The following is a 25726-nucleotide window of genomic DNA, read 5'->3' on the forward strand; positions in this document are numbered from 1 at the left end:
CAGGATCTTTTTCTCCCTTCACCTGCTCTCCCTCCCTGCTCTCCTTGCCTTAGCTCTGGAGGAATCAGAGGCAGCCTGGTGAGTGAGGAGCGGAAGTTCCATGCAACAAAATGGCAAAGACATCAAGCACCTGGTTCCCACTGCAGGTGGCTGGCCAGACACCAGCCTGAGTTGGGGGCAGGGAGGAACTTTAAATGCAGTTGGTAACTTTGATCGTTTTACTGAACTGGGCTCAAACTCAAACTAAGCCTGTCTGAGGGACTTGAAGTGGTTGGGAGAATTTTTATTCCTTGTCTTGAACAAATGAGCCCATCTGGATATTCATCTGGGGCAGTAAGAGTACTAGCTCCTCAAATTTGGGGACAGGGGAATCAACAATACTTTTATATTTAGAGGCACTCTTTTAGCCCTGCTTATGAAACATGATAGTTACATTTCTTTTTTGAACACCCAAGTAGAACTGTATAACTTCTTATCCTACCACAGGCACTTACTGTTTAACTACATGTTTCCCCTATTTTCTCCCTAAAGTTTCTGAGGGAACTGCACTTAGCTGTAGCTAACACTGGTGGACTCTACTTCCCTGAGTCCTGTTTCCTTCATGTGTTACAGAAGGAAATTGGGTGATAACTGAATAGCTCAGGTGATTGCTCAGGTATTTTCCAGACCCGTTGCTGTGTGATTCTACATATTTTTTGTTTTTCAAATGAGTTTCACATTCTTCCTTCCCATATCTTTCCAAAATTTTACGGGGCTACGGCCAAGGAGCTGAGCAAATGCAAGGAAAGTCTTTCAATTGTGTGAATTATTTGCTTTATACACAGTGCCCCATAGAGACGTGTTCAAGAGGCTTTCGCTTCTTAAAGCAAAAAGAACTGTCTGCGTTGTGTTTTGATGAGAATTAAATTATAAAGATATTGTAGTTCTGTGTAATTGCTAAAAGCCAAGATGCCAAGCTTTGGAAAAAGTCATGATGCATTCCTAGGAGAGTTTTCCCCCAAAAGAATTCTTAAGGGTTCTATTGTATTTTTTAATATTGATTATCTTCCTTTACCACTTAATTTCCCAGGCCTATGCAGTGTCTGGTACAGTCAAGTGGTACACTTTATTAAGCACTTGCTATAGGCCAGACATTATTTGAGGTGCTTTACGTGCATTATTTCATTTATTTCTCACAAGAATCTTTTAAGATCATTTCCATTTTTCTCCAAAGGAGATCGAGTCAGAGAGTGGTTAAGAAATTTACTCCAGGTTTTAAAGAACCAAGATCTTAATCGTTCCAGAGCCTGTTTTATAACCCTATCCATCCCCTCCTTAAAAAATGTCAAGAAGGTTTTCTGACTTCCAGTATCTCATCTAGGAAGTCTGTGGAAAATAGTTCTCCCAGGCCTTTAGAGTGCTGGTATACTATCTTTCAGACATGTGTTTGGCTCATAGTTAATGAGCTTCTGCCTTGGGCCAGTCACAGTTAGAAGCCGGGAATAAAATAAACAGGAACATGATCTGGGTGCCTACCCTCACATAACTTACAATTAGGTAGGTGAGATGGACTGTTAATAAGAAATGACAGTATAATATTGTGGCGAAACACAGGGGCCTGCGAAAGGGACACCCAACCTAGACAAAGGGGCCAGTGAAGGCTTTCTGAGGAAGTAGCATCTCATTCTCAGTACACTCACTCAGTACACTGCTTGCATCTAGGATGAGGCCACTAAAAGCCAGCCCTAGCTCCTACAGAAGTACCAGAAATTCAACAAACACTTGTTGAATTAGTAGTGTCAGACTACTTGAAAACAAAACAAAACAAAAAATCTCAAAGATACTGTGGTTACTACTTCTTCATTTCCCTAATCTACGTTGATGGTTTTTTTTTTCTAAGTGTAGGTCACCTTCAAGACATGAAAACCAAAAAAGTCAAATTTCTTAAGCGGTACCTTAATTCTGATCAATCCTAGAGCACCATGTCTCATTCTTCTTACCCTGATGACCTGAACAAGAGTTGACAACTCTAGCCATAAACTCATACAGTGGGCTTAGGCTCATAGAAGTAAGTTAATGAAACACATTGTCGTTTTATTAAATCAAATTATGAAGGTGCACTTTTGAGCACTTGTAAATGTCACTCCTAATTAGCTCAAGGGCTCTGATATAGATGAACGCTACTCAAAGTCAATAGGGTAGGTGAGCTTTTGTGTGTCTGCTAAGAGCAAATTTCAGTATTTTGGCTATGAGGCTTATGTGAGTTTTAAAAAAGAGAGTTAAGGAAAACAATAATGTTATAAATAGTGACTTTGGATATTTTAAACTATAATTAATACTTAAACTTCATTGCAATTCATCAAGAAAAGAGATTTATGACAAAATCCACAGTCTAATCTCATTCCAAAACTCACCTTGCCAAGGCAAAAGCATCATCAATAAGACTTGCACGGTCAGCAGAAGAAAAGTCCTGAAAAGGAGAAGAAAAAGAGGTAAGTAGCACAATTCCTGAAGCAAAGCATGTTGAAAAAAATAATATCATCAAGACACTGTTCTTAGAACAAAAATAAAACAATTTACAACCACTGTTACTCTTACCGTGTGCCTGATGGAAAGACTGGTAGCTATCCTTTCCCAGGTTTTTACTTCATAATTTACACGATAAAACCCAATATGATCTGGGTTTATTTTGAGAAAACCATTTCCAGCAGGATTAGAAGAGTTCAAAGTGATTCCTGTGGTGGTAAATAAACACTAATGAGAAACATGTTTGCATATACTGTAAACACAGAGAAATTAGGCCCAGAGGGTCAGAAGAAAAGAAAAGAAATATCAGCTCAAGGAGTCAAGTTTGATTTGGATCCAAAGCCCCAAAGCTTAATTCTTATTTAGTTGCCTAACTTTAGAATGTCACTGTAGTGCGTGAGCTGAAAAAAAAATAACCAATGTAAATAAGTGTCCTGTGATTTGTGACTTGTACTTCTTACTGGTAGAAGCTTGCCAAGTGAATGAAATAATTCTGTGCTTGTCAATCCTCCAATAAAAGAAAACAATGCCAAAAGACAGAGAGGTCCTTGCTTTTGGGGGTAGGCCATATATTGCTAATCATGATGGATTAATTACACAAAGAATTTTCATTGGGCAGGCTGGGGAGGGGATAAAAATGTAAACATCTAAAAGAATACTTTATTTATTAAAATCAACATTCAAAATGACGGCAATGGCTATTGCCTAGCAAAATAATGATTTGAGAATCAGTAATGCTTTTAAAATGTCAAAAAGGCCTGCAATAGAACTGAAATTCAAATACAACATTCTTGATTTTGTAATCCGTGTCATGCTTGCTTTTCTAAATTTATTTATCTTTGTAAAGTCTTCTGTTTCCTTATTTCAATTGATTACATCAATGCTTTTCATCAATGGATTTGCCAAATTAACTCTCTTTCTAAAGTAGCCTCCAGTATTTACCTACGGCTCTAGTATATAGATTTTAGAAGCTCAACATTGAAGGAACAGAGAGTTATGTTTGAAGTAAAAAATATTCTCTTAAAATAATAGCTGTGCTCTGACATGACCAGTATTCACTTGTCAGCATTGCTTCTATACTTTTTCATTCATACACTCTTTTGTTTGCAAGGACAATATACAATTTAAATAATAGTGTGGGAATACTTCATATATTTGAGAAATTTCAAATAGTTTAATGTAGTGACAATGTAAGGGTGTGATACTGGAAGATGGAAGATGAGGCTGGAAATAAAGTCTAGAGCTTTGGAGTGCAAGAGCCATGTGCCATGTGAAGGAATCCATCTTCTCAGAGATTATTAGATAGAGAAGATTTTTAAGCAGGGAAATAACACGCTCAAGTCTGCTTTCTAGAAAGATAATTTTGATGGTGGTACGAGTGATATATTGGAAGGAGATTTTAGAGTCTCCTGTAATCATCTAAGGCAAAAGGGAATGAGGGCTTACTCCAATATGGAGGTAATGAAAAAAGAAAAAAGGTGATGTTTTCAAGACACATCACGGGTAAAATCAACAGTCAGTTTTCTTACTTGATGTGGACGGTCAGAGGAGGGGGAAATGGCTTGCATGATCGGATAAATAATGATGCTGCCATCACAGAATAGAGGCAGATGAGTTAGTTTGGGAGGAAAGAAGATTTAAATTTTGGAAGTGTTCACAAGGTTTGGAAGATATCCAGGACACAGTAGTTTTTCATAATATATGAGTAAGCTCTCCAACAAGACAATACTTTTTTTTAGGAATGTTCAAAGTAGGTACTTGACAAATTATAAACCTTTACCTCACTCATGTAGTATTTATCTTCCTTTGTCATTCTCCCATAGACAAGTTGTTGAAAGGAAGCTAATCTTTTGGCAACCGTACACTTTGAATATTTGTATCTGGAGGAGGGCCTCTTGCGAAGCACAGAGCCAAATGTTATAGGAAAAAGAGCATGAACTTTCAAGTCTGACAGATCTAGGATAAAACCCTTGCTCTGTGACTAACTAGCTGTGTGATCTTGGCCAAATCACTTGACCTCTCTGTGTCCCTGTTCACCATAAGGGAAATAGGGATAAAAATCCCTCACAGAACTGTTGTGAAGATTAAATAAGATAACATCGGTAGAGTGTTGGTCACAGAGTTATTTGTCCAACAGATGGTAGCTATCCTCATTATTATGAAAGGGGATATGCCACAGTTCTATAAATAGTGAGGCAAGTATAAATAACATTGAGAAGTTCCTGGCAATCCATCTAAATACTGCAGTATTTCAATGTGCTTTATATATACCTAGTTAAGCCTGTCTGGAGTTACTGTGATTCTTCTCACTTTATAGATGAGGAAGCTGAGATCCAGGAAGTCAGTAGCTATGGACTTTCCAAGTTCATCCTACTTTCCCAGCAGTTGTTAACAGCAACGTACTGTTGGTTTGTTTAGTTACGTAGCGAAGTAAGTAGGGCTAGAATACTGGTGGCCGCTCCCGGCGGCACATGGGAGTCAGCGCGTATTATGTTTCGTTTCTCCACTTACTGTTGATTGCTTTTCTGATTGTAACAGGCTTATGTGTTCCTTACAGTTCCAAATATGTATTAGGAAAATACAAAAAAAGAGTATAATGAAGAATATAAAAAATGACCCACCACTAATTAACATATTGTTCTTGTCTTCTTCGTGCGTAACCTCTGTATACGTGCATATACAAGCACCCAATACACAGAATAGGACTTTACTGTTTTTATGATTCACAATCCTTTTCATTTGAAAGTCTATTGTAAACACCTTGCAATTTTGCTTTCTATCTGAAAGTAGAGCTTTCCCGTGAAACCTTTCATAAGCTGAAATACCAGAAAGAGAGGAGTATCTCCCACTTTCTAAAAGTCTGGGTTAATTCCACTTTGTTTTTTACAAAAGACCTATATTAGTACCTGTTTTTGCTAACTGAAAGAAATCCAAAGAGCATTTTCATTTTTATGAAAAGAGCCATTACCATACTAATGTAGGTCTTTTGTAAAAATGAGGTGGCAGAACGTGAACATTCAGAAAGCGGGGTATACCTGCATGTGAAAATGTAAATTGAACGGCCACATAACACCCTATCATTCAATTAATAAATCATCTTGTTCTGTTTCTTGCTAGTTTTATACATAAACGAGTTGAATGAATTCTTTCTGGGTGGGAGCTCTTTCTAGAAAATTCCTTTTTTTTTCCTTTTATTTGTCTAGATGGTAGAGAAGATGGGTAATTACTTTTTCAAAATTTCATCCAGGGGCTATTTAATTTCAACCTAAGATAGATTTCAGTAACAGAGCTCTCATAACAGTTCTTTACTACAGGCATACCTCACTTTTTTGCAACTTGCTTTATTGCACTTTGTAGATACTGCAGTTTTTACAGATTGAAGGTTTGTGGCAACCCTGCATTGAGCAAGTCCATTGGTATCATTTTTTCAACAGCATTTGCTCACTTTGTGTCTCTGTGTCACATTTTGCTAATTCTTGCCAAAACGTTTCACACTTTTCATTATTATTATGTTTGGTATGGTGATCTGTGCTCAGTGACATGACTGAAAGCTCAGGTGATGGTTAGCATTTTTAGCAATAAAGTATTTTTTGATTAAGGTATGTCCATTGTTTTTTAGACATCATGCTATTGCACACTTACCAGACTATAGTATAGTGTAAACATAACTTTTATGTTGTGCACTGGGAAGCCAAAAAATTCATTTGACTTACTTTATTGCAATATTCACTCTATTGTGGTAGTCTAGAAGCAAACCCACAATACCTCTGAGGTATGCCTGTATACTATTTTATATAAATAATTATAACAAACTTTAGACAACTAGACAGCTCTTGTGATAGCTTGATAATTCTAGAGAAAGAAACATTTTTCTTTAGTGATGTAGATGCTTTGTTGCATTGATGCTTTAAGCAAATTATTTTTCAGTGTAAAATGACAGTTTATATCTTATTAAATTTTACCCATCACTTATTAGTACAACAGCTGAAAAATACAAGAATAGTACTTTTTTTTACTAACGACACACCATTTATACTTGGGGAACTAAAGCTTTCTAGTAGGATGCACTATCAGAATTTAGGGTCAAGGAAGAAAATTTTAATTTCTGAAACTAAGAGTAACATGATCTATTGTAAAATGGATTGGTTATACATTTGTGGTAATATTTTCAACAAATCATTTAAGAAAGTATTAATGATTATGTTAGTAATAATTACAGAGTCCCTCCTAAATCTCAGCAAGATTTTATGAGAATCTCCCTAAAAAGAAAGGTGTAGTATTAATATGCAATACATAATAAGCAGGAATCTGGAAAAATGCAACCTGGATACCATGATGAACAATTATCACTGGTGATGGTTTGGGTGATTGGGAAGAAATAATTGCAAAGAAGAGTTAGGTAGTGAAGATCTTTCAGTGCGTCTCAGTCTGCCGAGGGAAGTGGGTGCACAGTTGAGCTGGTATGTGTATTCCAGATCTTTTTTTTTAATTTAAAGATTTTATTTATTTATTTATTTGACAGAGAGAGAGCAGGAGAGCACAGGCAGGGGAACGGCAGAGGGAAAGGGAGAAGCAGGCCCCCTGCTGAGCAGGGAGCCTGATGTGGGGCTTGATTCCAGGACCCTGCGATCATGAGCTGAGCCAAAGGCAGTCCCTTAACTGACTGAGCCACCCAGGTACCCCTGTATTCCAGATCTTTTAACAGATTTCCTCCTATAGAGAACAGTGTATGTGGTAGAGATCTGTTATTTACCACACTATTCTCTCTTCCTCCCTGGGTATACAGCTAGACTATATTTATTAGCCTCCCTTGCAGTTAGGTAGCAACATGGGATTGACAACTGGACACAGATTGTGGGCAGAAGTAATAGATGCACTTCTAGACCTGCTCCCTCCATTATCTTCCTCTGTCTTGTGGTCAGATGCAAAGATCCACCAGAGGAATCCAAGGTCTAGGAAGCAGTAGAGCCATAAAAAGGAGGAAGTTATTATTTAGGAGTGAACCACCCAGGAAAGATGGCAGGTCAGGAATACCTCCATTGGACTGTTGCATGAATAAGAAGGTTTCATTTCATCAAAATAGCCTCTAAATGCAATAATTAGACTCCCCCGGTTAATGCAATATATGAGGCTATCACAGCTTGATAAAATCTCTAAAATAATTGATCTACCTTAACTCTCTCTTTACTCTTATTAAGTAAACTTTCTTCTTGGAAAGAGATTGCTAATTAGCTGACATGAGTATTCTGGTTCACCTTGGCCAGTATATTTTTATTTGTATAAATTAACAAATTAGCATTCTTATATGTTTGCTTTGTGTGAATAAATCTTCCAAGCCTTGGTTGACCAGGGCTGAATTGATGAAACTGAGCTTTTGAATCTGCAAAACTGAATTCATAATGATCCAATCAAAATTCAAACATTCCGTGAGGCTCAGCTTGAAAGAATGAAGAAAGTCTCTCTTTCTCTCTGTTATTAAATTTAAAAATATATGCCCATAATTATTTTGACATGAAATATTTAAATATAACTACCATCAAATTATAGTAATATTCTATTTATATGTAGTCAGGACGTGGTTATCTAAATCATCCAGAATGTATCCTCAAATCTGCAAGAGTTACGAAAATTGTCATCCTAAAGTCTATACCATTTCCTATGGCCTAGGCCCTCTCCTAGACACTATACACTTAGAAATACCTATTTTAAAATATCATGTTTTAGTAAGATTAGTTATCTGACATCATGTGATAACCTTCAAGTCTTCTAAATGTTAGAAAGCAGCAGATTAAAAAGCAAGAAGTTGATATACTACTAAATGTAGATGCACTGACAAAGTAGTAGCTGGTACTAAAGATAGAGGCATAACTAAAGGATCTGCAGGCATTCTCGAACAGCACAGCAGGCTGAGGGCAAACCAGCCTCCAATAAGCAAGGACTTACTAAACTCTTAGTAAGTCTTAAGATGTGCACAGAACCTCATTGGCAATAGGGTGGTATTCCTGACCTGCCATCAAGGAGTATGATGTAGAGGTTGTATCTCCAAGGAGTTTGTCATTTACTTAAAAAAGAAAAGAGAGAGCAAATGAAGATTAAATAACAATGATGATATTCAAAATATAAAGAAGGACTGATTAAACCGATAGCATAAAATATACTATAAACAGTAAGAAGAGAGATTACACAGAGCAGGTTGGAATAGCCTGAGAAGGGTCTGTGATAGAGGTCCTCGTCTTTTGTTATAAATTACATGTTTAATTTTTTTAATGTTTAAAATATCATGTACAACACAAATGTAAATAAAAGGCCTTGGGGGAAGTCCCAACATTGCCTGGGAAATTTCTAGCTGATGAATCATCAAAGAAATGAAGAAGAGGGCGGTAGGGCTGGTAACCTGAGCTGATTGCCCATTCAGTGCACTTGGGACGTGTTTGTCATCCATGCTCTGAGCTGAGAGCTGAAGATGTCCCCAAACAGGAAACAGGAACTTATTGCATAGCCTAAAAATGGAGCAGGCACTTTGAAGTAGGAAGAGATGTCTAGTTTGTTTCTGGCTAAGTGAGCAGTCATGATTCTGAAATTTCAGATAAAGACAGGTCTGTCATCAAAGCTCTGTGAACATTGGAGCGTCTTCATTCATTCTTTCACTCATTCATTCAATAAACAATTACTGGGTAACTGCTGAAGATATAGAACAACCACAGCCAAAATAAATAAGCTCCATTTCCTCAAGAAATATTCTATGGGGAGGGGAAAGACAACTAAGTCAATAGTTAGAGCCAAAAAAAAAAAAAAAATGTGTTCAATGTAAAGACAGAGGGATGCAGTTGCTGTGAGAGCTTTCTGCCCTTTCCTACTAGCATTCTCTGTCCAGAGCGTAGTTCCTGTCTGTACTTGGTCAATCCTATCATCCATTTAAACACTACCTTTACCCCCTAGTTCTCAGCCTAGACATCCTTTTCTTTAGTAACCTTTCCTGAACCCCCAAATCTGGGCTGGTGCTTCTTCAGCGAGCCCCCTTGGCTATTACGACACCAGGTACTTCTGACACATATTTGCCCACTGACGCGTCTGAATCCTCACCAGACAGTAAGCACCAAGAGGGTAAGGATTTTTTCCCTCAGCATTATCTCCATGCCTACCTCTGTGTCTGGCACATAAGTCAGCTCTCGGTAAATACTTCCTTGAAAGAATTAATTGATTAATTGATTAATAAAGATTAAATTTATTATTCAAATATTCTCTCTAATAAGTACATAATCCATATAAGAAAAATGTTTTATTGTTAACTCTTCAACTTTATTTTATAAAACACTTGAGTAAGCTTTAGTTATCTAGAAAATTCGCTCTTTGGAAACCTCATTCCATGAAAATGTTGTTAGCATAGACTAATTATTCATGCTTTTAAATTTGTTAACAGGAAATCAAGCAGCTGCCAAGATTCCTCTAACTCTCAGTTAACCAATGGTAACCAATGGGTAAAAGATGTAGTAATATGTTAAACCAAATTCACTGAACTTCCAATGGAATGGTAGCCTCATTATACCTTTTATCATTGGTATTGCACATTTTTTTTAGGGGGGTGGTAGGGCAGTGGGAGAGGGAGAAAGAATCTTAAGCAGGCTCCACCCTGACATGGGGCTCAATCTCACAACCCTGAGATCATGACCTGAGCCAAAATCAAGAATTAGACACTTAACTGACTGAGCCACCCAGGGGCCCCAGTGGTATTGCACGTTTTAGAAAGTCTTTTTTTTTTTTTTTGTCTTCTCCATTTTCCATTGGCAAACATGCTTCTAAGTAAAAAAAATGGTCATAAGGCAGATCACGAAAGATAGAGCTCAGTATTTAAAACTACAATCATATATAAAAGAGTAAGACAAAATGGCACTGATCTGGGAATTCTAGAAGAATTTGGGAGAAATGTTGACCATAACAATCAAAGTAATTGTTAGTATAAATGATCAAGAGAAAGTTTTACCGCAAAGCAACAGAACGGGTTCTTGCCTTGACAGTAGCAAAGCTGGTCAAGTTTATGGTAAAAATAAACACACACATACACACAAAAGAACTTATAATAAAAGTAAAAAACCCCAAAGGTGAAAAAAACCTTACTGGATTCACAGAAAAATTTGTACACAAATGCTTATAGCAGCATTAACAGCCAAAAAGTAGAAATAATCCAAATGCTCATCAACTGATAAATAGATGAACGGGAGGTGGCATATCAATATGATATGAATATAATTTGTCAATAAAAAGGGATGAAGTACTGATACATGCTATGACATGGGTGAACCTTGAAAACATTATTCTAAGTAAAAGAAGCCAGTCATAAGATACTACACATACCATTCTAGTTATATGAAATGTCCCACATAGGCAAATCTATGCAGACAGAAATTAGATTAGCAGCTGCTTAGGGCTGGGGCTATGGGAGGATAGAAGGATTGATAGCTAAAGGGTATGGAATTTCTTTTTGAGGTGATTAAAATGTTCTACATTTGACTATGGTGATGGTAACACATATCTGCAAATATAACAAAAACCACTGGAGTCTACACTTTAAATGGGTGAATTGCACAACAGTGTGAATTTTATCTCAAAAAAGCTGTTTAAAAATCAATCAATAGGATAAAAATTTACTTGCTAGGGAAAATCATACCTAATTAATATTTTAGAATATTTTGTAGGAGCAAGTAGGCATATGTAAATAAAGGATAAATGATTTACTCTACTTTTATCCCTAAGAAGCCACAGGTGAAGAGTGCATGCCAAATGCTTTTCTGAAACCAACACTGCATGGGGTGGGGTGAAGAAGAGGATCATCTGTCTTAGAAAAGAAATGATTTGGAAACACAAAACAAATACAATGGTAAAAGTATAAAAAGGAGGAATCTTCTGGGATGGATGCTAAAACCTGCCCTATTTCTTATTTTTTTCAGCAACCTGGAGGAGGGAACCTGTGATAAGGCCTCCTTGTTTTTATATAACTAAATTTTTCAAGAAAGGAAAAGACAAACCAAGGGAGATAAAATACAGAAATATATTTCCAGTTGATTTAAGTAAGCAGAGAAGTGACAGCTGAATTTTAACACAGGCACATGCCAAGTAATTCATTTAGGGAGATGGATGGATGGATGGACGGATGGATGGATGAATGGATGGATGGAAATAGATATAGAGTCTATGGCCCTAGCAGCCTGATGGCAGCACATCTTGTCTGGTCTTGGAAGCTAAGCACGGTCGGAAATAGATATAGATAGTGCCTTGAGCTACTGGTGACAATTTACAACTTAGAAAAGATAACTTGGAGTCATTAAGGATTCTAATTTCATACTGAATTGGAAAAATGATAGGTCTAATTTAATGACATAATTTTAAGAAACCAGGCTTGTCACATAACCTTTTAAGAAATCCCATGACTTACTTCTCTGATATAAAGAAAAAAAAGTAAAGGAAGAAAAAAAGAAGGAAGGAAGGAAAGGAGGGAAGAAACAAGGAAGGGGGAAAGAAAAAAAGAAAACTTATACATTGATCATCCAGTGGTTGGGTGTGTGACCCTCCTTTGGGTATGGGTATTTGTTATTGTGTCAGTCATGGTAAATCATTAAAAAAAAAAATCGCAAGGTAGTGGAAAATTTCTCATTATTGTAGATAAGGGCTTGAATTCATTGATAAATTACTTAAGAGGTCTCTTTTAGCTGGAATTTACATCATAAGCTCCAGCTTTATTGTTTCTTTTTTTTTTTTTAAGATTTTATTTATTTATTTGACAGAGAGAGACATAGCGAGAGCAGGAACACAAGCAGGGGGAGTGGGAGAGGGAGAAGCAGGCTTCCCGCTGAGCAGGGAGCCCAATGTGGGGCTCGATCCCAGGACCCTGGGATCATGACCTGAGCCGAAGGCAGACGCTTAACGAATGAGCCACCCAGGCGCCCTTTATTGTTGTTTCTTTACACTTACATTAGTTTAACGTGGCACATTAATTTCAAAAGAAGAAATACATCAATTGATGACATTTACCTTCTGTTTCTGACCTGTTGTAGATTGTAATACTTGATACATTATCTTCAGTCCATTTAATTGGAATATTCCATGTGTAACTAAATATTTTTAAAAAGAAAAATGTAATTTTTATTACTAAAAAATAAAAACATTTCCAAAATAAAAATACTTAAAAAGCAATAGACAAGCATGTTTTCCTCATAAATGATCATCCAGTGTATAGGATACAATTAATGCAGTTAATATAAAATACTCTTTGGTGATGAAGTAAGCCATATAACTGCTTTCAATTTCTATAAATCTCTAAAATTTGGAACTTTGTATCAACAAATTAGCTAATCATGAAGATTATTTCAATAAAATGCCTTGAGGATTTGAAATAACGATATTGCATAAATACAATACCTTATATGTTAACATTGAGCTTTCACACACATACTTGCGCATATTCTAGTATGCTTAGTTTCTGTCAAGGAACACAAAGCATTTTTCAAATTCAAAAGTCAATCTTAAAACACCATGCAGGGAATAACCCATTTTAGAAATTATGTTGACACTCTAATTACACCACCACCATCCATCCCTTAAAGGTTCTCATGTTCTTTCAATATCTCCTATTTTGCATCATGTGAATCAGGTGTGCTGAAAAGGAAAATCAGACAAGCATGTTTCGGGGGGGTTTAGTGTTCTCATTAGCTACTTAGTATTTTCTTCAGGAGGAGGTTAGCTTTGTACTTTGGTATGATATATACTTAACATTTTAGTCTTGAAATCTCATAAAAGAGGTCTTAAATTGTTTTGTTTGTTCTCATATCATGTACTATCAATCAGAAAATACAAGAGACCTAGAAAGAAGGTGAATCTGTGTTTGAATTTGGGTTCCAACTCAAAGTTTGCCTTGTTTTTCTTCATCTGTGATCATTCAAGTCCCTGACAGAGAATGGGGAATGATAGTTCTCCTTTTCAAGACATAATAAAACTTATGTAATTCAGGGAGAATACATTTTTTTAAGATTTATTTATTTCAGAAAGAGAGCGTGCGTGAGTGGAGAGAGGCGCAGAGGGAGAGGGAGACAAGCAGACTCCCCGCTGAGCAGGAAGCCTTCAGCTGGCTCCATCCCAGGACCCTGAGATCAGGACCTGAGCCAAAATCAAGAATCGGAGGCTCAACAGACTGAGCCATCCAGGTGCCCCAAGGGGAGAATACATTTTGCCATCTACACGAAAGAAGTAATTCTTTGTTTTATCACTGTTGAAACGTTTTATAAGATTGAGTTGTTAGTAACTTTCTTTGAGGATTTTATTGCTGTGGAATGTTTTTGGCTCCAAGTTCCATAGGACCAATACATACATTGTTTCTTGGGTCATGTTGCAAGCATTGTCAGTGCTCTACCCTTATCCCCTTGAATCTCTTTGTCATTTTTGTACCCCCCAGATCCCAAAGTGCTCTCCTTGCCGACAGCCAAGCGCCTGGGTCTCTCTGTTAGAGGACTGCCCTCTAGCGGACTGGGCAAGGAAAGCCAGCAGTTCCTTGGAATTTACATTCTTGGCGGCCGCCCTCAGCCAGTGATGGATGGGCGTTGAGACTCTTCCTTGCCCCATCTGTCAGGACCACTCTACAGCACTGTCCCCGCTGGATAGTTATCCTCCATAGCACCTGCTCGATATTGCACTCGGCTGCTTGATTGCCCACGAGCCACTCCCCTTCCAGGCTTTCTTAGAAACACTTCCTGGTGAGTAGCTTTCCCTTGAATCATCACCTCAGCATCCACTTTTAGGGAAGCCGAACTTGCAGCTGCAAGGGAGGCGATCCCTTGCAGCTTCTCAACAGATAGACAAACAAGCACCTTTTAAAGGTCACATCCTACCTACATATTTCACTCTTTCACTGCTCTTCCGTTTTGGTGCTGCCACATAAAAGAACATTTCTTCCCCTGTCTACATTTCCCCAATGCTGCCCTGACTGAAAGGACGGAGCACGCAAGCGTCTGGATGCCCAAGTGCACAGTCAGGATTTCATATCTTGACTCTTCCCCCATAAAACATGGTGTCTGGGACCACAATGTGCCTAAAAGTGGACATGAGATATACTACTTAGTTATGTAAAAAAAAAAAAAAAAAAATTGCTCTGAAGTCTGAGGGGATCACAAGACTAAAAGGATAGGGGGTTGAGGCTATATAATGTTCTAGTTTTAGAATCCCTTACAGGATCTAAGCTAATCCGAGTAAAATAATAGATTTGAGTACAAAATATCGAGAAATGGAAATTACATAAATGGAATGGGAGAGTCTTCTATGTGTTACCTAAAATTTAGGAGGATCGGATTTCATTTTTAAAGGTATGAGTCGGGGCGCCTGGGTGGCTCAGTCGCTAAGCGTCTGCCTTCGGCTCAGGTCATGATCCCGGGGTCCTGGGATCGAGCCCCGCATCAGGCTCCCTGCTCCGCGGGAAGCCTGCTTCTCCCTCTCCCACTCCCCCTGCTTGCGTTCCCTCTCTCGTTGTGTCTCTGTCAAATAAATAAATAAAATCTTTAAAAAAAAAAAAAAAGAAAAGAAAAAATTACCAGAGGGAGAGGAGAGAGAAAGAGGAAGGAAGGATAAATTTGGGACTATAGTAATATAGTAGTATATAGTATGGGATATACTAATACAGTTAATATAGTTGAGTAATCATTATTGAGTAACTGAGTACTAACTGAGATGACTGTGACAAAATAGTTAAAAATGTTAAGGGAGGGACGCCTGGGTGGCTCAGTCGTTAAGCGTCTGCCTTCGGCTCAGGTCATGATCCCAGGGCCCTGGGATCGAGCCCTGCATAGGGCTCCCTGCTCAGCGGGAAGCCTGCTTCTCCCTCTCCCACTCCCCCTGCTTGTGTTCCCTCTCTCGCTGTGTCTCTCTCTGTAAAATAAAAAAAATTTAAAAAAAAAAAAAAAAAAGAAGAAAAAAAATAAAGGTATGAGTCACTTTTTTGTATCTAACACTCTAACAAACTTTGGTAGTATTAAACACAGTCAACCTAATTTTCACTAAAGAAATTGACTTCGATTGCCCCAAAATAACATACCTACTCCCTTTTTCCCCCTATTTACATTGAGTGGACTGCCAAAGACATGTTCCTGATAGAGAATTCCCCCTAATGGAGACAGGAAATGTGTTTGTTTCTAAGAGATGGTTGAGACCATAGTGTTAAAACAATAACTTACACACGTGTGGGCCATTTGCATTGTACAAAGTTTCTGGTCGGTAAGAATTCCCTAATCTTGGAATATTTAAGCAGTGAGAAAGGGGAGGGGGCCATTGAGTTTAACCACATTTCCCACCAGACAGAAACATATCTGGATAGAGAGTAGGTGAACACTAGGATTGGAGAAAGGGCTAATTCCTTTCTGGGGTCATGAGGGCATATGTTATGATCTAGGTTTTTCAATCAAGTAAAAAATCATGAAGGATCACTTTTGATGTAATGTTTTCTCTCTTATTTGTTCAGGAGCTGCTATCGATTTTTAACAAATGTTCTCAACAGGATAGCACATGTTTTCGGGGTTTATTTTCCTATGCATATATAACTATTTTTTTTTTTACAAAAATAGAGCGAGTAGATTGATTTTATGATAAGTGATCACTAAAAAATCATGTTATCTATGAATCTAAATAAAATAAAAATAGTAACTGAAGGTAAAAACTAAAGAAAATATTAGAGAAAAGTATAAATGTTAATACAGTTCCATGTTCTAAATCTCAATGAATACAATTTAAAGATTTGTTATAACTGAAAAAGTGAAGACCTGATAATACACTTCATTTGCGGGGTAATAAATTTTTTTATTTGTGTGGAGAGGAATGCATAACCAAGGAGTAATTTAAACAATGCAATCCCACCAGCTTAAAAACAGTGTTCAGGGGTGCCTGGGTGGCTCGGTCGTTGGGTGTCTGCCTTCAGCTCAGGTCATGATCCCAGAGTCCTGGGTTCAAGCCCCACATGGGGCTCCCTCCTCAACGGGAAGCCTGCTTCTCCCTCTCCCACTCCCCCTGCTTGTGTTCCTGCTCTCGCTATCTCTCTGTCAAATAAATAAATAATTTTTTAAAAAAAAATAAAATAAATAAAAATAAAAACAGTGTTCAGTATGTCTTCGGCTTAACAAATCAGTGGATACATATGACAGAAGGGAATTACTACAAAGTTTTCCTAGTGGAAGTTTGTTTCTCAAGAGAGAAATCTTTTTAATTTTAATACCCAAAGGCTATTAAATAGCAGTATTAAATATGGCCAATTTAATTTGCTAGAACATAAAACAGTAACTATAAAATAAACAGTTTATAGTTAACAGTATGATAGCACAAATTATTACGTGGATTTTCATAACTGAATTATCACCTATGTCAGATTGAATCATTCATACATTATGAAGAGGAAAGAGTGGAAACAAAGCTCTTCTATCATAATCTTTCTTTTCCAAAATAAAGAGAAGATAAAGAAGTATAAACAGACACTCCCTGACTGATCTCATTTGGTCTAGGAACTCAAATTTCCTTTGTTTTGGCATGAGCTATTAATTTTCAGAATTTGCATACAGCAAGATACCCAGTTCCTCTGAATGTCATTTACTGTGCTGGAGCTGAGTGTCTGATGGTTCCCAAAGAGGCTGATCACCGGCCTCAATAAGGTGAGCACCACTGGCTTTCTTGATGTTCTTCCAGTTCACATGCCAACCAGTATCTTGAAAGTAGCTAATTTAGTAATTCTGAGTGCTCTTCATTCTCTGATGCCTTGGACAGGAAGTCCAATTTGAATTTTGGCAATTTGGAATTGTTGGAAACACCCAAGTGTGCTGTTAGTGTGACTTAATTTTCAAAGCCCTGAATCAGAAGCCAGGAAACAGGGTCTAGAGTACATATGATAAGTGGGTCTCTAAAGATCTTTCAGTTCTCTAGAAATTTGGCTATGACCACTATAGAACAAGATGAGAACAATATTCTAAAATGAGATGGTTATCTGAAAATTCATCCAATGCAGTTCCCTGCATATCGTTTGTTCTCTAGTGAGAAATTTGAGCTCAACCTCATCTTCAGGACACCTGCCACACCCCTCCGACTCACAGCCACTCTCCTTGTGCAGACCCCATCCTCTGGCTCATCTCTCATGTGAGTCACTCACTACAGTTACCATACTAACTGGCCTCCCTTCTCCCACTCTTGCCCCACTCCAACCTACTCTCTATAATGCAACCAGAGGGGAACTTTGAAAAATGTAAAGGTGAGCCTGCTAATTCTTTCTCTTTGAAGTCCTTGAATTTGCACACTATTGTTCAAAATCTTGAACAGGATGTGCATGCCTGGCCCCTGCCTTCCCCTCTCACCGCTGTGCCCAGTGCCTCTCTGCTGTTCAGCTTCTTGGACCCAGACCACCAGTGTTCAAATCGAAGTGCCATCATTTACACTCTGTGCAACCGTGAATAAGTTATTTCATCATTTTCAGTTATTTCTCCCACCTGTTATAATAAAATGCTCTAAAGTGCTTAAAGTAGTGCCAGCTACTTAGTAAATGCTCAGTAAGTGTTGCATATTATATGGGTAATGCCACTTTTTTTTTTAAAGATTTTATTTATTTATTTGAGACAGAGAGAATGAGAGGGAGGAGGGTCAGAGGGAGAAGCAGACTCCCTGCCGAGCAGGGAGCCCGATGCGGGACTTGATCCCGGGACTCCAGGATCATGACCCGAGCCGAAGGCAGTCGCTTAACCAACTGAGCCACCCAGTAATGCCACTTTTTAAACTCCAGAGCCTTCATACATGTAGTTTCTGTTTTGAACACCCGCCCCGCCATGGTCATCCCCTCATATGAACCTACACAGCTTAAATCTCACTTCTTCAAGGAAGAAAGTCTTCTGTGGCCCTCCCTCCTCAAGCACACCTCCTGACCCACCTGTTAATTCAGGCTCAGTGTATCAGGGGGCACATATGACTGGAGAGCGTAATCATTGTGAAACTCCCCAAGGAAAGCTTGTTTCACAAGAGAGAAACATTTTTAAGTTTTAATATCTAAAGGCTCCAGCAGTATTAAATTTGGCCAATCTTAGTTCGCTAAACCATAAAACAGTAACTATAAAAGAACCAGCTTATAGATATTCTGGGACGCCTTTGTCACACCCTATAATTCTCCTTCCTCGTGTTATCTTAATTGCTACCAGATCATTGATCTTGTGATGATTTATATATAAGTAACTATATAATAAGAGCAATGAGACTATTAAAAAGGAGATAAAGAGGGCAAAGGGCCTTTTCACTGCAAAACGGGCAGTGGAGATTAGAGATCATCAGAAGTGGCAGTGGGTGCAAAAGTCTCTCTACCAAACTGAGTATTCAGAAGTTGAAAGAACAGACCATCAAAATTGGCATGCGTGATGGGTGTTAGTTGAACCTATGGTGGGAATCATTTCACGATATACCTAAATCAAACCATCATGTTTTATGCCTTAAACTATACATGACGCAATTATTTCTCAATGAAACTGGAAAAAAAAAATTGGCAAGGGTGAAATAGATCACTATCCAGGCCACCAGTGCCGCCCGTGCCATGTTGTTGCCATTTAGCCAGGATCCTGTGTAGGCGGGGGCTCATCTGCATAATGGGTGGCTGAGATGGTATCCCTAAAGTGGTATACCCAGGTTTTTGTGGCCAGCCCCATACCAGAGGTCCTGAGATCCTGGTTTTTTCCTCTTCTTTTGGCAGCAATTGGCACCCCAGAAGTGCATACAAAAATAACTAGTCATACAGAAATGGATATACTATTAAGACTTTCTGTACAAGCTATATTCACACAAGTGTGATCAGTGTGAAATCACGAGCTGTGTTGCACATGTTTTGTCAGCTTTTATAATATTTGCAACATTTTAAAAAATCTGGGAAATTTATATGCAACTAATGAATCATTGAACCAAAAACTAATGATGTACTAAATGTTGGCTAATTGAATTTAAATTTAAAAAAAGGAAAAAAAACCTGGCAAATTAGAGGGAAATGACATTGTATTTATAATTTTAACTGAAATTGTTAGGACGCCTTACCTCAATAGTCCTGTTTAAATGTCTAGAAAAGTCTTGAGTTTGTAAAGTCAAAGGTTTGATTCTCAATATGCTGAAAATGCCCAAGAAATTTGATATACTCTATGAATTTTAATTTGTTAGATTCATAAAAACATATAGGAAGTTCTTTTAAATTCGGTTTATAAATCTGTGTCTTTAGCTGTTTGTATTTCAAAATTATAAATGGGATTTAATAAAATTTTACGTGGTGATGTTCAGAAGTTCCTTATAAATGATATTAGCAAGAGAATTTGAGTGATCAAGTTTATAATTGCTGTTTAATATTCAGGAGATTTTCATTTGTGCAATTTATAAATAGAAACATCCTCATCAAAAACTAGAAAGACTGCCATTGAAAAACCAATCTCCTTTTCCACCCTTCCCACAGGCCGGCCCCTCTCTCAGAAGTATCTTCTTTTAAAAAGTACTTCTGGATTTAATTCTCCTGATGGCTAATTCTGTAACTCTAAATAGCTCTCTCTTTTTTTTTTCCCAGATAGTATTTTTTAACTCATCCATGAGACGGGGTGATTTAGTTTACTTATACTAATTTATCTTCCATTCCCCCATTAACAATCAAAATTTAAGAAAGTAAAATTATTATTAGATTTCTATAGGTTGTAATTGTTCCTTTCAATAATGTACTCAAGCTGTCATTTCCTGTCTCATAAATTTTAGTATTGCTACTCTCTCCTAACCGTAAAATAGGAGATTTTACTCCTACCTACCTTAGTGAAGAGAAACTGTAGGGTTATCCTATGAATATGCTGGTAAATACTTAACAACTGGCTCTTGGGGGGGGGGGTGCGGAATTGAACACAGTATTTGCTGGTTTCCATTAACTCACCACATGATCTATTTCAAGCTACCAGCATGATGGCACTGAGTTGGGATTAGCGTCAGCACCAGCACGCCACTGAATTAGGACCCAACGCTTCCTTCCACCTCTCCTCCCTCTTCCACCTCCTTTCTTCTGCCAGCTTTTTTCCTTGTTACAACGTTAAGACTGCTTATATTTACAATCTTCTCTGCCACTGTAACAAAATCGTTATGTTATTCATCCCTGATTATAAAAGTTAAAAGCCAATAAGTAACATTTATGAAATTATACTATTGTATACATATTGTTAGCCAAGAAGTGTGTTAGAGTTACATTTCCTTCTCTATAGGCTGATTTCATGGCCCCCTGAGTCATTTAAATAAAAATTTACCCTAATACCCTAACATAAGGGTCAAATGGACTCCTTTTTCTTGTCTTTATCAATGGCATAAAATTGTTCTACCTTCTTTATATTTTTGGATCACAATTTTTACATACAGCCTTGATTTGGTTTCTCTAGTTTTCTTCTTTACAGTTGACTTGACTGATGGGCCTTCACCAGCTCCTCAGGTTTTTTCATCCTCTCAACCATACTTGCTTTTTCCTGGTGATCACCTACCTGAGCCCAGTCATCCAGCTCTTACGCATGGCACCGTGAGCCCGTTGGCTCACTAATGGCCGGCATTTCCTGTCATGATTTTCTTTGGTTGGATGCGGTGTTTCCCGGATCCACGTCTTCTTCTTTTTTTTTTTTTTTGATTTATCCATATTTTTCCTCTTCTTCCTCCCCTAGTAACTTTCTAGGAAGTGCTGTGTGGAAAGCATTTTCTGGGCCTACATGTTTGAAAATGTCTTTGTTGTGCTTTTGCATTTGGTTTAGTTTGTGTGGAGAATTGGAGGCTGAAAATATTTTTTGCTTCAACCATTTTAGATGATCGTTCCATTCATGAGGATGTAGCTAGGTATATATATTTTTTTTCCTTTTTTGTACTGTGTAGTCAATGGACTTTTTAATCAGAATCCCCATGTCCTTTATTATTTCTTTGATATGATCTGCCTCTCAAGTTTCTCTGTTTTCTTTTTTGAGAGACATCTATTAGTTGGGTGCTGGACGTTGCATATTTGTCTTCTCTTTCATATTTGTCAGTTCTGTGTGTTTGCCCTTTAACTTGAGACAGTTCCCCAAATTTATTTCTACTTGCTTGATTAATTCTTCGACAACCAAAAATTTAACCTTCCAGAGCAATTCTATATTCTAAGTTTGTTTTGTCAAAGACATTCTGCTCTTAGTAAATGGGTGTTAATAGCTTCTTTGATCTCCAAATGTATTTCATAAATTTATTTTCTATTTCCTCAATTATGTTTCTTATAGAGACAATTTTTTGTTTGTTCAAGTGAGATTTTACCTTTTATGCTTTTAGGTTTGTTTTTTTTTTATGTGTTGTGTGATCTTAATGGCCCACCCATATTTTAGAAAGAAGGACTAAATTAATTATTCTTGGCATCTTGCTTGTAATCCCTCTGCTGTTGAGAGGGGAGGTGTCTTTTTGAAACAAGCTCTTCCTCTGAACAGGATGTCTGACTGGGAGCTCTGTGTATGTATAAGGGGAACTGGCAGCTCTAGCCCATCCATCCCACAAATGCCATAAGGAGGAAAGCTTTACTCTGGGCTTCCTAACCAAATGGAAATCCTTAGCTCTCCTCCACTATTTTAGTCAATTTACTTGGGGCGGGGTGGCGGGGGGCAAGAGCCTTTGGATTTTTGCCTCGGGTCATTGCCAGGCCTCTGGCAGACTTCTGAGAGCTCTGAACAGAGAAAAGGATGGTAGTAGATGGAGGGAAAATGGAATGGGGGTGTGTCTGACTGGCACAATTGTCCTGAGTCTAGACTTCAAATGAATTCCCTATTTTCAGCCTCACGTCTCACTCCTGCACTCCACTTTTCATGCTGACAGTGAGCCCAGAGCCTGCCTAGGGATAGGGAAGATATTTCCACCTCTACCACAAGTCCCTTTTTATCTAACTGCATCTTCCTTAGTTTGTTTGTTTTCTACCAATATTTCTCCTTCTGGCTTGTCTTCTAGAATTCTGTGATGTATATTGCCCCTCCTCTTTATTTTCTTTCCTTTATGGGTTTATTTCTTTTAGCACTTCTGTTCCTTTATTAAATGATTTCTGGGAAGAACAGGACTTGGATACATGTGCTCAGTCCACCATTTTGAACCTGGAGACCACGGAGTTCCCTTTGAATGCTTTTGTTTCCCTAAAGACACTGTGTTTTTATATTATCACCCATCCATCATGTACTGAAGAGCAAGATCCAAGCAAATGGCCAATATTTCCATCAAATTTCTGCTTTACTCTTGAAATGCATTATAGATCCTTACCCAAGAGGTGAATGTGGCTCAGAAAGATTAGCTCTTGAATCCAACAGAAAGCGTTTCTGTGTGATGTTCCTCCTATCTTTGACATTAAGTACAGGATAACCCATCTGTTTGGTCCACGTATCCATTACTTCTTTCACTGGTAGATTACTTGCCTGATATTTAAAAAACATGAGGAATAATTAACAAATTAGGTGAATAAAAAGATAGAAGAGTCAGATAAAGAAATGATTGATAAATCATTTATTAATCAGACAAAGAAATACTTGGGGATATACTCCTTACCTCTTCAAGTGCTCCCCAAAAATCTTCAGTTTTTGCATTCTTGAATTTGTATTTTTCCAAGTAAGTCTGTACATGAAAGAGAACAAGTATTTTAGAAGTCAATGTATGGGGGCACCTGGGTGGCTCGGTCAGTTAAGCATCTGCCTTCGGCTCAGGTCATGATCTCAGGGTCCTGGGATCAAGCCCTGATTCGGGCTCCTTGCTCAGCGGGGGAGTCTGCTTGTCCCTCTCACACTCCCTCTATGTTCACTCTCTCTCTTAAATAAATAAATTTTTAAAAAAAAATTTTAAAAAGAAGTCAATGTATGCTTTTCTCATACTTCCACAGCATGAGCTGAACCCTTAGACATATCTCATTCTAATGTATAATATGGCAACTGTATAATATGGCAACATAATCTTAATGTATAATATGGCAATAATATGGCTAGAATAAAATAAAATGATACATTGTATACAAAATATTTTGTAACCCATAAAACATTGTACAAATAATTTATTTGCAAAGCACAACTGTTTTTCTTTATTAATTATATAGCTTGTTCTTTTTTATAGTCTAATGGAATTGTGGGCAGGAGAGGAAAAGCTTAATTTTTTCAGGAGAAGAAGTATAAGATACTTAAGGGCATCCAAGTGTTCAGCCAACAGTCAGCAGTCCACAACGTTTGTGATCCAATATGACAAGAGATCCCTAATTCTATGATCTTCACTTAGTGGGTGCTAACCTGTCAGTGCCAGCTATATCCCCTACCTTCATTTGCAGGGGCGTTTTCTTATTTCAGACCCTAGATGACCCATTACACATGAGCGATTGAGGCAACATGCAAAGATAAAACAGGTGAGCTTGGCTCTAAGCCAGGGCTCAGGAAACTTTTTCTGTAGAAAGCTGCATTGTAAAGATTTTCAGTTCGGGGGGCTCTCTAGTGTCTGTCGCATCTATTCAACTCTGCCTCCATAGAACAAAAGCATCCGTGGATAATATGTAAATGAATGACCATGGCTGTCTTCCAATAAAGCATCATTTATGTGCTCTGATATTTGAATTTCATATAACTTTCACGTGTCATGAAATATTCTTCTTTTGATTTTTCAAGCATTCAAAATTGTAAAAGTGATTTTGTTTGCAGACCTTACAAAAATCGGTGGTGGGCCAGATTGGGCCCCAGGTCACAGTTAGTAGACCCCTGCTTTAAAGAAATGGATATATGATGTTTTGAATAATAAGAATGATGATCATGATCATGGATAAATTGGGGAAATTATTCTCTTTAAAGACTGTCTTCACTCTTCAATTATTTTTAAAATATGAATTTTTAAACTACAAGCCTCTCCCCTTTGGCAATTCTGTTCACAAAATCTCTGTATATGAGTTTTCAGATATAATGTGGTGTGTCCATAAAGAAAATTCCCAATTTTCTCCTACTCTCATAATTGTGGTTTCTCCAGGAAACCGTCCAAAGTTCCTGCCATATCATGACTTTGTTGCTGTGAGGAATTGTCCCATTTAAAATACGGACATCTTCGATAGAAATAAACCTTCTTAAGTGTTCCTTGAGCTTCAAAGAAAATAACCAACGGTTGACTTTGCACTTGACATTTTTACTCTAAGTTGCTATAATTTTCAAGAGGCAATGTGCGTAAGTCACATTATCTTCTAAATTCCTTTCATTTCAGGCACAGAGAGATAAAACAGGGCTAGCAGTACCGCTTCGAGAAGCCTGGACGAGAGTTGAGACCAGTTTGGAATGCTGCCTTCGTATTTGTTCTTTTGATGAGGTCACTACTCAGCACTACCACTGGAGGGCAGGCAGAGGAAAGGAGAAGACATGAAAGGCACATACTCGATATTCAGTTTTAGGTATTTGTTCCAGAGCTTTGCACAAATCATTCATTCTAAATAAAATAATGGGATACTTGGAATAGTAATGATTAATTATAACCATAGTTACCTGTTAATGACACTTTCTAGTCAGTAGTAGCATCTTAAAATTAATGTAGAGGAGTTTATTTGTATACTCACAGTGTCTTGAGCTTAGAACGTGCAATCTTGGAACTAGAGGGATTTTAAATATTATCTAACACAACTCTCACATTTTTAGGGGTGTCAGAAACTGGTGCCCATAGAGGTGAAGAGAGTTTCCTGCGGTAACCTTGAAAGAATTCTGACTCCTGGACGCGTTTGTGTGGGTTTCAGTGGTGGTGTTATTATTATTGCTTTTTAAATAAACTGCAGTTTCCTGCTTCTCCTGAACTACAGGCTACATGGACATTTATACAAACAGTCTATTAAAAGACATCAATTTTATTTTGTCTAGATTAGTGCACTTCTGAATAGTCTATATTAAGAAATTTCTTTCTTGGGGCGCCTGGGTGGCTCAGTCGTTAAGCGTCTGCCTTCGGCTCAGGTCATGATCTCAGGGTCCTGGGATCGAGCCCCGCATAGGGCTCCCTGCTCAGCGGGAAGCCTGCTTCTCCCTCTCCCACTCCCCCTGCTTGTGTTCTCTCTCTCGCTGTGTCTCTCTGTCAAATAAATAAATAAAATCTTAAAAAAAAAAAGAAATTTATTTCTTCACCTTGAATAATCACAACGCAGTCATTCCACTCAAAATTTTATGGTGACCTAGGTCCCCCAATAATAGTC

General features: G+C 37.9%; 1 protein-coding gene across 2 annotated transcripts in view; it reads right to left on the reverse strand.

Moving 5' to 3' along the window:
* Positions 1-25726, reverse strand: part of LOC110575509 (glutamyl aminopeptidase) — an 85482-nt gene that overhangs the window by 19129 nt on the left and 40627 nt on the right. For both annotated transcript variants that reach the window (XM_044912640.1, XM_044912639.1), the window contains exons 10-14: positions 23086-23151; positions 22804-22955; positions 12532-12611; positions 2578-2714; positions 2394-2449 (exon numbers count right to left, since the gene is read on the reverse strand). In XM_044912640.1, the coding sequence (XP_044768575.1) occupies positions 2394-2449; positions 2578-2714; positions 12532-12611; positions 22804-22955; positions 23086-23151 (491 nt within the window). The remainder of the gene's footprint in view (positions 1-2393; positions 2450-2577; positions 2715-12531; positions 12612-22803; positions 22956-23085; positions 23152-25726) is intronic.

Source organism: Neomonachus schauinslandi, chromosome 2 (genome assembly GCF_002201575.2).
Source record: "Neomonachus schauinslandi chromosome 2, ASM220157v2, whole genome shotgun sequence".
NCBI classification, from domain to species: domain Eukaryota; kingdom Metazoa; phylum Chordata; class Mammalia; order Carnivora; family Phocidae; genus Neomonachus; species Neomonachus schauinslandi.